General features: G+C 35.9%; 1 protein-coding gene and 1 pseudogene across 1 annotated transcript; both read left to right on the plus strand.

Annotated features, from left to right (window-relative positions):
* Positions 1 to 8329: 8329 nt before the first annotated feature.
* Positions 8330 to 8863, plus strand: LOC125206094 (putative UPF0481 protein At3g02645). The gene has a single exon (XM_048105398.2). It carries the CDS (start codon positions 8345 to 8347, stop codon positions 8861 to 8863), a length of 519 nt encoding a protein of 172 aa, XP_047961355.2. The 5' UTR covers positions 8330 to 8344.
* A 1114-nt stretch (positions 8864 to 9977) lies between these two features.
* On the plus strand, positions 9978 to 12351 carry LOC125206095 (aldehyde oxidase GLOX-like; annotated as a pseudogene).
* Positions 12352 to 14584: the final 2233 nt, after the last annotated feature.

Below are 14584 nucleotides of genomic sequence, written 5' to 3' on the forward strand. Positions count from 1 at the left end.
TGAAAAAATTCTAACATATTCTAATCTATATTAACATAATAATATTAATTACTACTATTATTAGATTATATCACAATTTATAATTGGAAAGTATATTAATATAATAAACTATTATGTATAATGTTTCATTTAGTATATTATAGGCTGATAGATTAATATACTAATGCAATAATGTGGGAAGGATTAGTTTTTGTAAGAGAGTAGACTCAAGGGAAACGGGAAATTTCATGTGATTTTTAAAAAAATTTATTCTATTTTAAGATTTTATTATTTTAAAAATAAAATTCAAGTCGCAACCTGATATAATGTGTTTAATGGAGTATAAAAAACAAAAAAGAAAATTATATAAACACAACTATAAAACAATTATTAGTATATTGATATATGAAATTATATTATAATACACTATATTTTTAGTATAATTAATAGTTTTGTGTCACAACTTAGTTAATATTGATTCCAACTTGGTATAATAGGAAAACATTTCTAAAAGGACAAAAACTTAATCTTAAATTAAAAAAACAGTTTAAAAATAAATTCTTGAAAACAAAAAATCAAAGAATGAATGAATCTAATAAAAGAAATACGTATGGAAATGTAAAATTTGGATTAGAGAAATGAAACAACAAAAAAAACAACTAGAATTAAATAGAAGGGTAATAATGTAAAATTGTTTGAGCAATAAATGACTTATTTGAAACATTAATAGTCATACCATCTAAATTTACTAAAATGTCATTATATGGCTAGCCATAATGTGGCCACATAGCATTACCCCTTTTTTTTATGTAATTACGGTTTAAGAGTAGAAAAATGCCTATATAATGCTAATAGAAATTGATTATTAAAGAGCTATTCCCTGTTAAAATCACAAACTTTTGCCCAAATTAGTATTTCTAACTTTAAACATGTTAATACGGTGAACTTATCGAGATTTGAAAATTTTGCGAAAGATTACAAACTCAAGTAACACACAAAACAATGTCGTTTTATAAGTGCCATGTTAAGGTGAGCCTTCCCTTAACGTCGATTTTCCTGCACAAGAAACACAAGCCGACGAGATCGAGCGCCCACGAGGTATGGGTCGGCGATTACGATCGGCGAAAAGAGTTTCTCGTCGGCAGCGATAGAGGGAGGTTTCTTGTTGCACAATTTGCTGGGCGAAAAAACAATGATTTTCATAGATATCTTTTGTGAATAACGTGGCCCTATTTATACTAAGACCCTAGGGTTGGTTCGACCTAACCTATACGTTCGGGAAAGAAACAACGAAGAAAACCCAAACGGGGCTTATAAAAGGCCCGACTCCATTACAAATGAAATAATAATAATAATGTTCTCAAACTAATAAAAAGCATGAAAATAAAGAAAAGACTAACTATGGAATTACTCGCTACTTAGCGACGTAATTCGCAAACTTCTGCGGCGGCTTGATTCGATCCCTCGGTCTCAACGTTCTCGCCTCTGGACTCTTACTCTTCCCCTGCTCCTCAGCCGACGCCAATACCTCCTCCTCTGTCTGCTGCTCGTCGTCCTCATCAGAGGGGTTGGGGCTGCTCGTATCATGCCATCATTTCTTTTGTTCACTGTTTTGTTCAACTCCATAATCTAACTTGTCATGTCAAATTTAACTTAGCTACAACGACGGGGACTTGGCTGAATGATGCTTCGCGACGCCTGCTTCCTCCATATGCTATATCCAAGAAGGTGAGGTTCATACCCTAATTCACCAGCGCTTGAGAATGTCTGGGGTATTGTTCATGAATCGCGATGTGTTTATGCTGGAAAATCAGATTCCGTTATGATTCATCTCCTTAATACACCCTGATCCCCAATCATTATTGCGCGAATTCTTAAACAACAATGTTTGCGGGGATTACAAGTTGACACAACTTCCATGGGAAAACGGAGAGGAGGAAGAGCCTATTCACTTACTCGAAGTTGTGCATCGCACTAGCTTCATCCTTGATGAGACACAAGAGAATTCAAGTATTCTCTTGCGGCTTATCAAGAAATGTAAGCATCCAAGAACTGATAGGCAAGTGATGAACAACAACACTTCTTATTGGTCCGCGACTGATCTGAAAGCAAAGGGGGGGTCGTTTCAAGCAGAGTTCATTTTGTTTGACGGATATCAAGTTCATATCCTTTTGCATGTATGCAGAACCAGCGGCGGATCCAGACCCCAAAAATGGTGGGGGCGAAAATTTAATATTTAAATATTTAATATTTAATTTATTAATATTTTTAATAATTAAATAAATATTATTGTATCAATATTTAAGTAGCACTAGCTTCGTTAATAAAATATAAACATGAATTACCATGCAAATATAGGCAAATTAGTAAAAGTTTAGATTTCATAAAGTATTTAAAGGTATTATTTTGATGATAAGAAATAAATATGAATAGATTTTATAAAGTATTTATATAAATATGAATAGATTTTATAAAGTATTTAAAGGTATTATTTTGATGATAAGAAAGAAATATGAATTGATAAACTAAAAGAGTATAAAATTAAAAAAATATGCTCTTGTTGAGGATTGATCCTTAGACCTCTTAGAAAAAAATCAACACACAAACCATTAGACTACTCCATTTCATATGCTATTTATTGAAAACAAAGTATATTTCTACACTCCACGGAGGGGGCGGATATGTCGGCTTGATTCAAGAGAAAGTTTAGGCTCTACGAACGGCCGGGAAGGGGCGACCGCCCCCTCCTGCCCCCCCCTAAATCCGCCGCTGTGCAGAACTCCAACTTCCTCTCTTCTACATCACCTACAATACCGAAGTATTCTTCTCTAATGCTATTCATTCGAGATGTCGCCTGAGACAGAAACAAACATGGGCGCGACGGCTTACTTTAATTTCATGAACACTCTTATCAACAATGCTGAAGATGTGAAGGTCCTTCGGGAGAAAGGCATACTCTGCAACATGTTGGCGAACAATGAAGAGGTGGTTGAAATGTTTAAAAGCATTGATATTTATGGATTACCAAATAATTGTTTTTTTACTGATGTGAATATGGGGATTGCGGAGCACTGCACTAGCAAAGCAAGGACATGGATGGTCCAACTCATCAACACCAATTTTCGGATCTCATGGACTGTTTTAGCTATTACTTTTCTGCTATGCCTCACTTTTATACAGACTGATTAGTACTTCATAATCAATCCAACCAATTAATCATTGCTGCCACTTGATTTTCCATCTTGTGTTGTATGTATGTTTATTATGTCACTTTCGTTGGGAGCCAAACTTAGGTACTATCATAAGAAAATATATGTTGTGTGTTGGTTTATTTGTCCACATCTCAAAAGTTTCACGTTATGGAGTATATTGTTTCCCCAAATCTTTATACTACAATTAATGAAAAAACTGATTAGTTTACATACAGCTTGAAATATTAGTGCATAGTTGAGATGTGAAGGAAGGGGGGTCATCTTCCTTGATACGGAGAGAGTATAACTAGTTTTTATGGACATGAAAAATATTGCAGACAAATTTTATATGAGCCCAATTAAATAAATTGAGAGGTCCATGGATCGACCCAATAGCTTACGTGCAAGTTATGTAAAGTCAAAGCACATACCCGAGCCCATTTATGAATGGCAAGTTGGTCCATCTAGTCAAGCCATATAGCAAGGTACTCCCTGTTGGGGGAAAACGCAGCGGAAATTGCAAAAACAAATAAAACCACAAAAGAATCTATTTAGGTGATTATGTAGATCGATTCAATTTCATGTTTTAATATATAGAGACATTTAATTGCGTAATTAATCACATAATTTAAATTAGATTATGATGTTGAATACTTACAATAATGATTCTCCAATGAATAGAAGTGGCTTGCTACTTCTCCACGTGTAGATCTTGAAACTTGATTGTGAATGTAAGACCAAAGATCTTCTAACCTATGACCCTTAACTCTATAGATCTAAATTCCTTGTGGAAGGGATCTTTTAGAAATTATAAGGATGGAGAAGACAAGAAAACCAAGAACACACAAAGAGGAATTTCGAATTCCTCTATTAGAGAGAGAGGGTCGAAAATTCCCAAGTGTGGAGGCTAGGGTTTTGTGTTGTATATTGTCTCCTGTCCTTACATCCTTATTTATAGAGTTTATGATGGGCTAGGCTAGGGATCTATAGGGCTTGGATTGGGCTTCCCCAATTGGACCTTCTTTACTAATTAAATTATAACCCATAATTCAATATAAGGCCAATGGAATATTTCTTGTGCGACTATCGAAGAAATACTGACCGTCCATCCAATCCGTGATTACAAGCAATCCGGGTTAAACTCTTTAATATATTATTTCCCGTGTCTAAGACTTTCTATATCCATTAATTAATTTGTAGTCTGCTATAGACTTTAAATTAGTTAATATCTTTTTATTTCCAAGAGTTTGTCTAGTACGAGATGTATATCAAAATATACTTTTCCTTTTCTATTTATTCTTGGATTAAATCCAAACCGGCCGAGTTTGCGAATAAATGAACTTCTCTCGAACACCTCTTGGGGATATAGTCAAATCACGCAGGCACACGATTCAATGTAATAATAAAACTGACACCGTACTGGTTATTAATTACTTCTACCCAAGATATCAGGAATATTGGGTTGCGAAAAACCCGCACCTATTGATAAGTCAAAGCAGCGTATGATTAAATAACATGTGTCCTATATTATTACAAAGATTAGGAAATATTAAATCTCCAAGACATCGTCTTACAGTAGATAGAAACAAAGACGTGTCTATACTTTAGATCCATTCAATGCTATACCACACCAGTGTCACTAGTCATTCTCAAGGTAAAGACGACTTTCGGATGGACATTGCAACCTTTCATGATAAGTAGGCAAGGCCTATCTAGGTTGTGAAAAAGTTTTACTTCTACAAGGTACCGGTTGGGCCACCTACTGTGATGACCTATTCCACAACCCAACCTTCAATGTAAAAGACTTAGACTGATTTTACTTTCCGGCGTTTTAATTATATAATTTCATATATAATTAGATACGGTCAATACTCATTAAAGTAAAATACACAGCATGAAGAAAACATTTATTATTCTCATTAAATGAAGAGTGCTTACAATATACAAGCAATTTATCAAATTCAAAATAAACTCGAAAAATGTTTTTTAGTATATCTGTTCCAACACTCCCTCCGTCCCATAATAGATGACATACTTAGGGATAAGCACGAGATTTTAGGAGATGTTGTTTTGTGTGTTAGGTGAAGAGAGAAAATAGTATATTTATATTAATATAAGAGAGTGCTTTTTCCAAAAAAGGAAATGTGACATCTTTTTTGGGACAAATTATAAAGGAAAGTATGACATCTATATTATGGGACGGAGGGAGTATAATATAATCATGGGAGATGTGCTACAAAATTCAGAATAATAAAGGTTGAAACATGCATAATGCATTCAAAATAAAAATTAACTCAATTGTCATATATTTTTATATATTTTCATGAACGGAATAATAGATATGTAAGATGGACATCACTGAAATGAACGAAACGAATATTAGTTCGTTTTTTATATGTAAAACAAGAACGAGTAGTACTTTATTTCATTGACGGATGGAAGTATACTATTTAGGCCTTCATATTTTAACCTCCTTACAATTATGGCGCAATATAGTGTGAACCAAATGTTAGCCCCAATCAAGTCCAACTGAAACACAATATGGTCTTTTTGCCTCTTAAATTTTATCTCCAAAATATTATTAACAGTCGGGTAATAAAAACAATTACTACTCCACAAATCATGTTTAAAAATTGGGCTGATCGGGTTAGCTAGTTTGGGTTGCCTGAACGCATCAGGCCGATTGGATTGCTAGGTAAGCACGTTTAATTTTATTTGCCTTGCTGTTGCTGGTGATTTGAATCCCGACTTATTAGATTGGGATGCAACATTCTATCAATTAGGCCGTGTTTCATCGTCATTTGAGGCAGCTAAAGTCCATCTAGCAGTTGGGTATTTTCAAATATTTAAGTCATGCGTTAGTGGTCAGTCATGGTATTGTGTTTCTAATCTGTTACTAGTAGTAGTATTATATGTACATTTAATTAGGGACGAGTGAATCAATGAACAAATAAAAATTTGTATTCACTTATATAAGGGTTATTTGCATGTAAATACACGAAATTAGTAGCAACTCATGCTACTGATTTGTAACAACTTTAGAATTCAACAATGTATCACATTTGGAGTAATAAACAAATCGGGGTGTGGTCCGTTGCTAACTTTTCTTAAGTTGCTAACTTGCTAACTTATCAATGCAATGTATTAAAAATGTCAGCACGATAATATTTAAATGTCAAAATAAACTTATATTGATATTTTAATACATTATTTTGACATTGATATTTAAATGTCATCACAATTTATTAAAGTGTCAACACAAATATGTGTTGACATTTTTAATATACTACGTTGATGAGTAGGCAAATTAGCAATTTAAGAAAAATTAGCATTTTAACGCACCCCCTAAACAAACCAAATTCAAGTTTGATTTTTTATTCACACTTTGAACATTGTCATTAAGTCATCGCTTTTACGTACTTCCTCCATCCACGAAAAATAATTTCATTTTGTCATTTTGAAATGTATATGAAAAATAATCACATTTTTAAAAATAGATAGTTTCTCAATCAAATTTTATTCACTCATAATTTATTCACTTTTTTCTTTTTTCTTATTTTTTTTTCTCTCTTGTTAATCTATTCTCATTAATACTTAAAACTTGTGTTGTCCACAAATTAGACTAATTTCTTCCAAATTAGACTAGTTTCTATGGAAGGAGGAAGGTAGTAGTAGTATATTGGAGCCGTTAATTGCGGTTTCTTCTTTGACTTAAGCGCCAACTCACAACTTACAATTCATGGGCACGTTCTCTTTCAATTTCTTAACAATAATCATTTAATAATTGGTTTACTATTCCAATTGATCAATAATATTGTTTAATCAGGTTCACATTATTGATCGATTAGCTAAATGGCTAGCTAGTGTGTTGGAGTAGATGGATGGACTATTAAAAAAAAAGAATTTGTTAAGGACGATTTTAAATGCATTTAAGGATGGTAATTTGTTTTGCTCAGTATACCATCAATGCTTCAAAAAGTGTTCTATTATTGTAGTCCCAACTAGAGAACGCAAACAAAAGCGTCGTAAAAAAAGAAACAAAAGATCAAGTTAATTTATTATTAAGTTAAGGACCCTTTCTTCTATGTCTTTAATTGTTATTTTTAAAAAAATTCCAACATAAGTAATAGTGTTTCAATTTTTAATGTCCTTAAAAAATATTCTCTCCGTCCAAAAATTAGATTTACATCTTAATGGGTAAATGGCCCGGAGTAGATAGATGGGTTGAGTAGTAGAGGACAACAAATTGAATATTTTGAAACCAACCTTTGAACAATTCATGAATGGAGTGGTGGGTACTGTGTAGAGTTTTAACCTTTTTTTCAAAAGATGATTTCAGTCTATGTTTAAGCTAAATGATTATTTAAATCTATGCCAATTTCACACATGATCGCCACTTTTATATAATAATACGAAGTGATTCCATTAAATTGTCATGATCTAGCTTTTAAATTCATGGCAGACATAGAAGCCATTATCGACATCCCTAAATCTCAGCGACGCATGCTGCACAGAGTGCCGGTTCAACTGCGACGACGGGGCAAGACCGACATTTATGAGGCAGTAGTTGTTTCCCTCGGCCCATACCACCACCGCCGCAAGGGTTCACAATTGCATCTGGTGGAACCATTCAAGGACGAGCTACGAGATATGCTTTGCAGAGGCGCTGACCGACGAAGCTCCCTTATGAGCAACATCTATGAAATTCGACATTTCTATGGTGGAGCAGATGGCTACACCGACGAGGAATTGGCTGAAATGATGCTTCGCAACGCCTGTTTCCTCATATGCTATATGCATGGATTTAGGGATGGGAACAATACTACTTACTTCCAAATGAGTGAACGTATGGGAAAGTCTGCCATGATGTTCGCGCCATGTGAGACGCTTATGCTGGAGAATCAGATTCCGTTATGGCTCATCTCCTTAATACACCCCAACCAATCATTGTTGTGTGAGTACTTGAGCTACTATGTTTATGGGGATTACAGGATGACACAACTCTCATGGACAAAAGAAGAAGAGCCTCTTCACCTACTCGAAGCTTTGCATCGCACCTTCCTTCGCCTCGTTGAGACCCAACAAAATTCAAGTTTCTTTTGGAACCAAGGCCGACACGGAAGAAGCTTAAAACAAGTGCGTGGAAACATTTGGACCGTCCTTTTCGGTCGGTGATGAAAGCAAAGGGCATTCATCTCCGGAAGAGTTCAAATTGTTTGACAGACATCAACTTCTTCTCCTTCGGCTTGTTCGCTCAACTCCACCTTCCTGTCTTCCTCGTTGCTGATGATGACATAGTGACCTACTCCAATCTTATTACATTCGAGATGTCGCCAGACATCAATACTGACTTTGGCGTGATATCTTACTGCAATTTCATGAAAACGTTGATCAACGATGTTAATGATGTAAAGATGTTGCGGGAGAAAGGCATATTGTTCAGCCAGTTGGCGAATGATGAAGAAGTGGTTGAAATATTTAAAAGCATCGATACTTATGGATTTTCAAACTTTGGTCTATTTCATGAGGTGAAGATTGATAAGCACTGCAACAGCAAAGCCAAGACATGGCTGGCCGACCTCATCAATACCAATTTTCGGAGCCCATGGACTGTTATGGCTCTTCTTGCCGCCACATTTCTGTTATGCCTCACTTTTCTACAAACTTACTACACAATCAATCCACACAACTAAATAATTCTATTTGATTCCACCTTCTGCTTCATGTATGTTTATTGCTACTTGTTTTCACCTTATGCTTCATGTATGTGTTTTAGGTTATTGTTTGTAATATAAGTTTAGCTACTACTATCATGCTATAAAAAATTAATTGTTTGTTTGTCAACATCTTAATTGCGTACGTGATTTGGGGTTTAATTTAGCCATTTAGGATATTGGTTGTTGAAATTGTGGTATGATTAATGCAGATATAAAAGTTTTTATTGCACAACTATTCATACTTGTTAATCTGAAAGTGCTCCCTCTTGTTCTAGATGCTTCACGATATTGATATGGAAATCAGCGCAGACTTATCAAGAGTACATCAACCGACTGATCTAGCAGACACGCTTTCACCTGTCATGCAATGGTGCACAGACTGATCAAGCAGTGAAAATCTAACTGATCAAGACTGACTCCTAAAGCCAGCTACATGCCGTGTGGCGCACAATTCTAGAACGAGGAACCTTCAAAGCCTTAACCCACAATACAATTAACTAGTAAAGGGAAGTAAGGGTCGAATCCCACAGAGATGAGGTGTTTCAACATTTGTTGTCGACATTTTGGGGATGGCTGCTGCCATGCATACAAAGTGAGTTAGCATTTATCCTACTTGACTAAGTGGACTAAAGAAGTTAAACTAACCGGTCAAGTAAACTAACTATGTCTAAACCGGTCAACTTGACTAAACTATGCTAAGAACTATTCTACCCTCGACAACTACTAACTGGATTAAACTGAGAGAAAAACATACAAATTTGCTGAAATAGCCGGACAAAAGGTAAAAGTAAAGTGGTGACCAAATCCCTCAACCAACAATCTCTGCTAAAACTGTCGAAAAGTAAAAGTTGGATAACAACTTCATCTTCTTCGTGTGATCGACGAGAACCAGAGCATAAACTGAAACTCAGACATCATTAGATCTATTCTAACTGACCAAACAGGAATTTCTTAAAGGATGTGAGAAGAGTGAAGAGAGAAAACATCAATTCAATTCAATTTGAAAAAACATTTCATTTCAATTGAATATATGATGGATATGAAAAAGATAATAATTGGTTTGAGTTTGATGTTAGTAGCAATATTGCAAATGATTGTTGTTGGTGCTGGTGGGGGCAAGTGGGACCTTTTACGGTCGAACATCGGGGTGTATGCGATGCACATGCAACTCCTGAACAACGATCGTGTTGTGATCTTCGACCTTACTGATTTCGGAGCCTCAAACATTTCCCTGCCAAACAACCGGTGTCGAAGTGGTGCTCTTCTGGAGCCGCCATGCCTGATGGTTCTCTAATGCAGACGGGAGGATTCAACGACGGTCAGAGTGTTCAAACCATGCAATGATAATTCTTGAGATTGGCAGGAATTTAGCAATGTCCTCACTCACAGAAGATGGTATGCTTCCAATCATGTTTTACCTGATGGAAGGCAGATCATTTTTGGTGGACGTGACCGCTTCTCGTACGAGTTTTACCCCAAAACATTCGGAGCTGATCTAGCTGTTGAGTTGCCTTTCCTCAAGGACACCCGAGATCCGACCGTTGAAAACAATCTCTACCCCTTTGTTTTCTTGAATGTGGATGGGAATATGTGATAAGGCTCGTTTCATGCATCGGTTTAGGGTTAAAATTCTGTGCATTTGAGGCGCTAATATGCGTTATTGAGTTCATGTGCGAAATAAATTTGCCGGACCCAGGAGTTGTTGTTACCGGACCTGGCAGATGCAAAAGAGATGAAATTGAAGCAAAATCAGAAGTCGCCGTTCGGACCTGGGTGAATCAAAAGTTGGCGACAGGAGCAAAATGGAGCGAGAGCAGATTATTTTAAAAGAGTCTTACTAAAGGGCAAGGGCGTAAAATCACCAGAGGGATACCTTAGGGATCAGAGCCTCACATATATAAAGAGCTCGACCTTGAAGAACAAGACATCCGTGAACAGCCACTTCTACGCTCTCCTAGCTCTAGTTCTAGTTCTCTACTTCAAATTTTTATCTTGGACTGCTGCGCACTTGGACATGGAGGATTCTGGCCACCGTGGTTCTCATCGTCGTCATTGTCATTTTGCTGTGTAACACCGCCTTGTGGAGGCGAAGAAACAATTTTATTTGCTTTCGTTTAGTACCTTGTTGGTTTTTAAGTTTCGCAACTCTAGTTTCTTGCTTTGATCTGCTGGATTCAGACTTATTTATAGTTATTATGGAAGTTTATGTCTGCTTTTGGTTGGATATCTCTGAGTTTATGTTAATCTCTTGTTTTTAGCTTTCGTTCTTAGTTTGTTGTTGGATGTCTGGAGTTGAGATCTATTGTTTTGTTGTTAGAGGTTGGGGATCTGCATATGGAGATGTTTGGATTTGTTGAATCGGTTTGTTTTGGAGTTGAAGTTTCGCACATTTGGTGCTTGATGTTTACGTTATGCATGAGTATGGCTATTTACTTTCTGTTCTTTGCATCCTTTAGGTCCAGTAGCGTAGATCTGTTAGTTTAGGCTTTAATTTCTCATTTTAAGTCTAGATCTAGAATTTGCTTTGTTTTCATGGTGTTTAATACTCTGTTTTCTCTGCTATTCTCGTTTGATTCCTGAAGAAGATGAAGTTGTTGGTAGTTAGAACCAGATCTGCTTTATGTCAGTACTTTTCTGCATGTACTTTACTTTTTCTGCATATCTGCTAGACTTGTCAGTACGATCTACTTTGTCTCTTTTACTTTTCTGCATGCTTTTCCAGACCCTGGTAGTTTGAGGAAACTTGTCTTGCTTTTCGCTTTATGCTTGTCTGTCCAAATTAGGAAAGTCTGTCTAGTTAAGTTTACTCCAGTTGTCTTAGAACTTTAAAATATCTCATTTTCTCTGAGTCATGTATGTTCCGTACGCTTTCGTTTCTTAGGCCCAATAGGTAGAGTAAAGTTTTTCTGATCTATTAGACCCAATAGGTAGAGTAAAGTTTCGCTTATCTCTCAGACCCAATAGTTTTAAGTTTTCGACCCACAAAAAATTGCGTGGCAGCAGCCAACCCCTTTCTTTTCCAAAACATCCTCAAATGCAGTGTCGTAACACCTACTTCCTCGTGGGATCGATCCTTTACTTCCCTGTGCTAAATTATAGTATAGTGGGTTGAGGTTTTTGAAAGGACAGAGTACACCCAACGACCTCTTTCTGATAAGTTTCATGATCTTCTAGCCTCTGAAGTCTAGATCGAGTGACACATATTGTACTGCACGCCTACTCTAGTCCTGCTCAATATGTTTGTCTTCGCCAATAATCGAGCTATCCTGTTCGACTATGTAAGGAGAGTGGTGATCAGAAATTACCCTACCATCCCTGGTGGGGATCCCAGGAACTATTCTACTTCGGGTTCTGCAGTTCTGCTTCCGTTGCGTATATCCTCAGGAGCAACTACTGGTACAGCTGGCTGGGGTATAGCGCGTAATCCTATGCTTACACCCCTTGTTTATCGTCCCAATAATTAGCTCGGCTCCAGGTTTGAGGCACAGAACGCCACTTCTATACCTCGGATGTACCACTCCAATGCAATATTGCTTCGCAATGGACGTGTTCTTTTAAGTGGAAGCAATCCAAATGCTTATTACACATTTACAGGGGTGCTCTATCCCACAAACCTCACAATCCATACTTATTCCCCGGAATACTTAGATCCACAGTTTGCTCCTCTTCGTCCCAACATCGTTTCACCGGCTTCTCATTCTCAGCTTGGCTATGGACAACTACTCATCATTAATTTCACCCTTCCTCAACCCACAATCAATGCTACTACTACTAATTCTCTTACTGTCTCTATCGTTGTGCCTCCATTCACTACACACTCATTTTCCATGAATCAAAGACTCCTCCTTCTTACCACTTCTAATCTCACATCTTTGGGAGGATCCAATTATCAACTTCGTGTCTCCACTCCCAATTCTAAAATTCTTGCTCCTCCATGATATTATCTTCTCTTTCTTGTGTATCAACAAATTCAGGAGGACTACTTATTTTCCTTCTTACTAGTATTAGTTAGTTATTTATGGAGGGAAAGATGAAACATGTGTAATTTCAACTTTATTTTGCAATGCTTGTCAAAATATGCTCTCATTGAGTGTACGTAAACAGTGATATATACAAAAATCCACATTTTATATGTGTATTCTTTTAACAAGGTTGTAGATCGTTCATGTAAATCAAAGCTCCCAACTTTCGTCAAATACGTATCAATCATCATCGTAAAGCTAATCGAAATTAGACATAACAAACCAATTGAAGCCTCTTTAGGTAATTATCAACCCTATATATAAAGAAACTGTAAGCGATTATGGAAATACTCAAATTGAGTAATAGGACTCCATCTACTCTATCTATATATATGTGCATGTATAAAAAGGGAGTTTTCAAAAAATTATCAAGAATGCGTGACTAATTTAAATGCATGTAATAACTTTTGTTCATCATTAAGTTAGCGAATGGTAGGTTACAAAGAATTGGAAAGCCAAAGAACCCCATGAACACATAATTGAGAACTCTCCATAATCAATTAAATCATACGTATGATGAGAACTCTCAATGGATATGAAACGCATTCATTATTAATTATATTCAGATATTAGAGCTAAAACTTTCGTCTGCACTGATCCAAACTGTTGTAGCTCTATAAAAATAAATGGATGCACCATTGAAATGAAGAGTATCCAAGAAGAAGAGCAAGTTATTATTTATAAATAAAAAAAAGATTAATGGGAATGAGGTGTGTAACGCCCCGCCCTCCTAGGGTATAATAAATTCGGCGGTCGTTAACTAGGCGAACTTAAATGCAATAAGAACAAGGCTTGAGTTTCATTTAAAGAGATTTGACCTAGGTATATAACAAGCTAACGAAGCAATAAGTCAACGGTTTGATAAGAATAATCAATGAAGAACAGATAGCATAAATGACGATCAAAGTCAAGGGTTGGAATGAATTCAACAAAACACAGTATGTCTCAGTCTTCTAATCCAAAAAAAGAAATAGGTTCAAAATGACTAAGTGATAAAAATGAGTTTCAAAATTTAGCGGAAGCATCCAAGAGAAAGTGAAGCCATGTATGTAACGCCCCGCTTTTTGAATCCTAATTTTCGGGTTATAAAATTTTCACATTAAATGCCTTTAATGCTATGGTATGTGGAATTATTGATGAGTGAATTAATTGCATGATTGTTTTGTGACCTAGTTGCGTTGTGGAATTGAGATTGATTTGAATAGTCAAATATATGACGTGGCGTTGAAAAGTCAAAGATGTGGAAAATATGACGTGGCCGTGGAATGGTCAAAGTCGTTGGAAAATGTGAAGTGGAGGTGAAATTCAAATATGTGAATATTTTGATGTGGGGTGAAATAATATTGTGGTGAATTATTTTTCTAAGGGATGAGTGAGAATTAAATAGGAACATTATTTATTTATTTGGAAATTTCGACCCATATCATTATTGGAGAAGAAATCCTATTTTCTTGGATTTAATTATTTACTTGGGATAATTATCCGAATTAAATCCAAAGTCCGATTATTCCTAATTTATTTCATAAATTTTCGGCCCCCATGATTGTTTCAAGGAGATTTTCGAAAATATCCTAGTATTGGGAGAAGGGATTATTTTATTATATTATTTGATCCCTTGTTTATTCTCTTCCATAAATAAATTCAAATATCCTAGCATATCTTACCATATCTAAGA

This window comes from Salvia hispanica, chromosome 6 (assembly GCF_029641045.1).
Source record: "Salvia hispanica isolate PSC_SH4W2 chromosome 6, Shi_PSC_v1, whole genome shotgun sequence".
Taxonomy (NCBI): Eukaryota; Viridiplantae; Streptophyta; class Magnoliopsida; order Lamiales; family Lamiaceae; genus Salvia; species Salvia hispanica.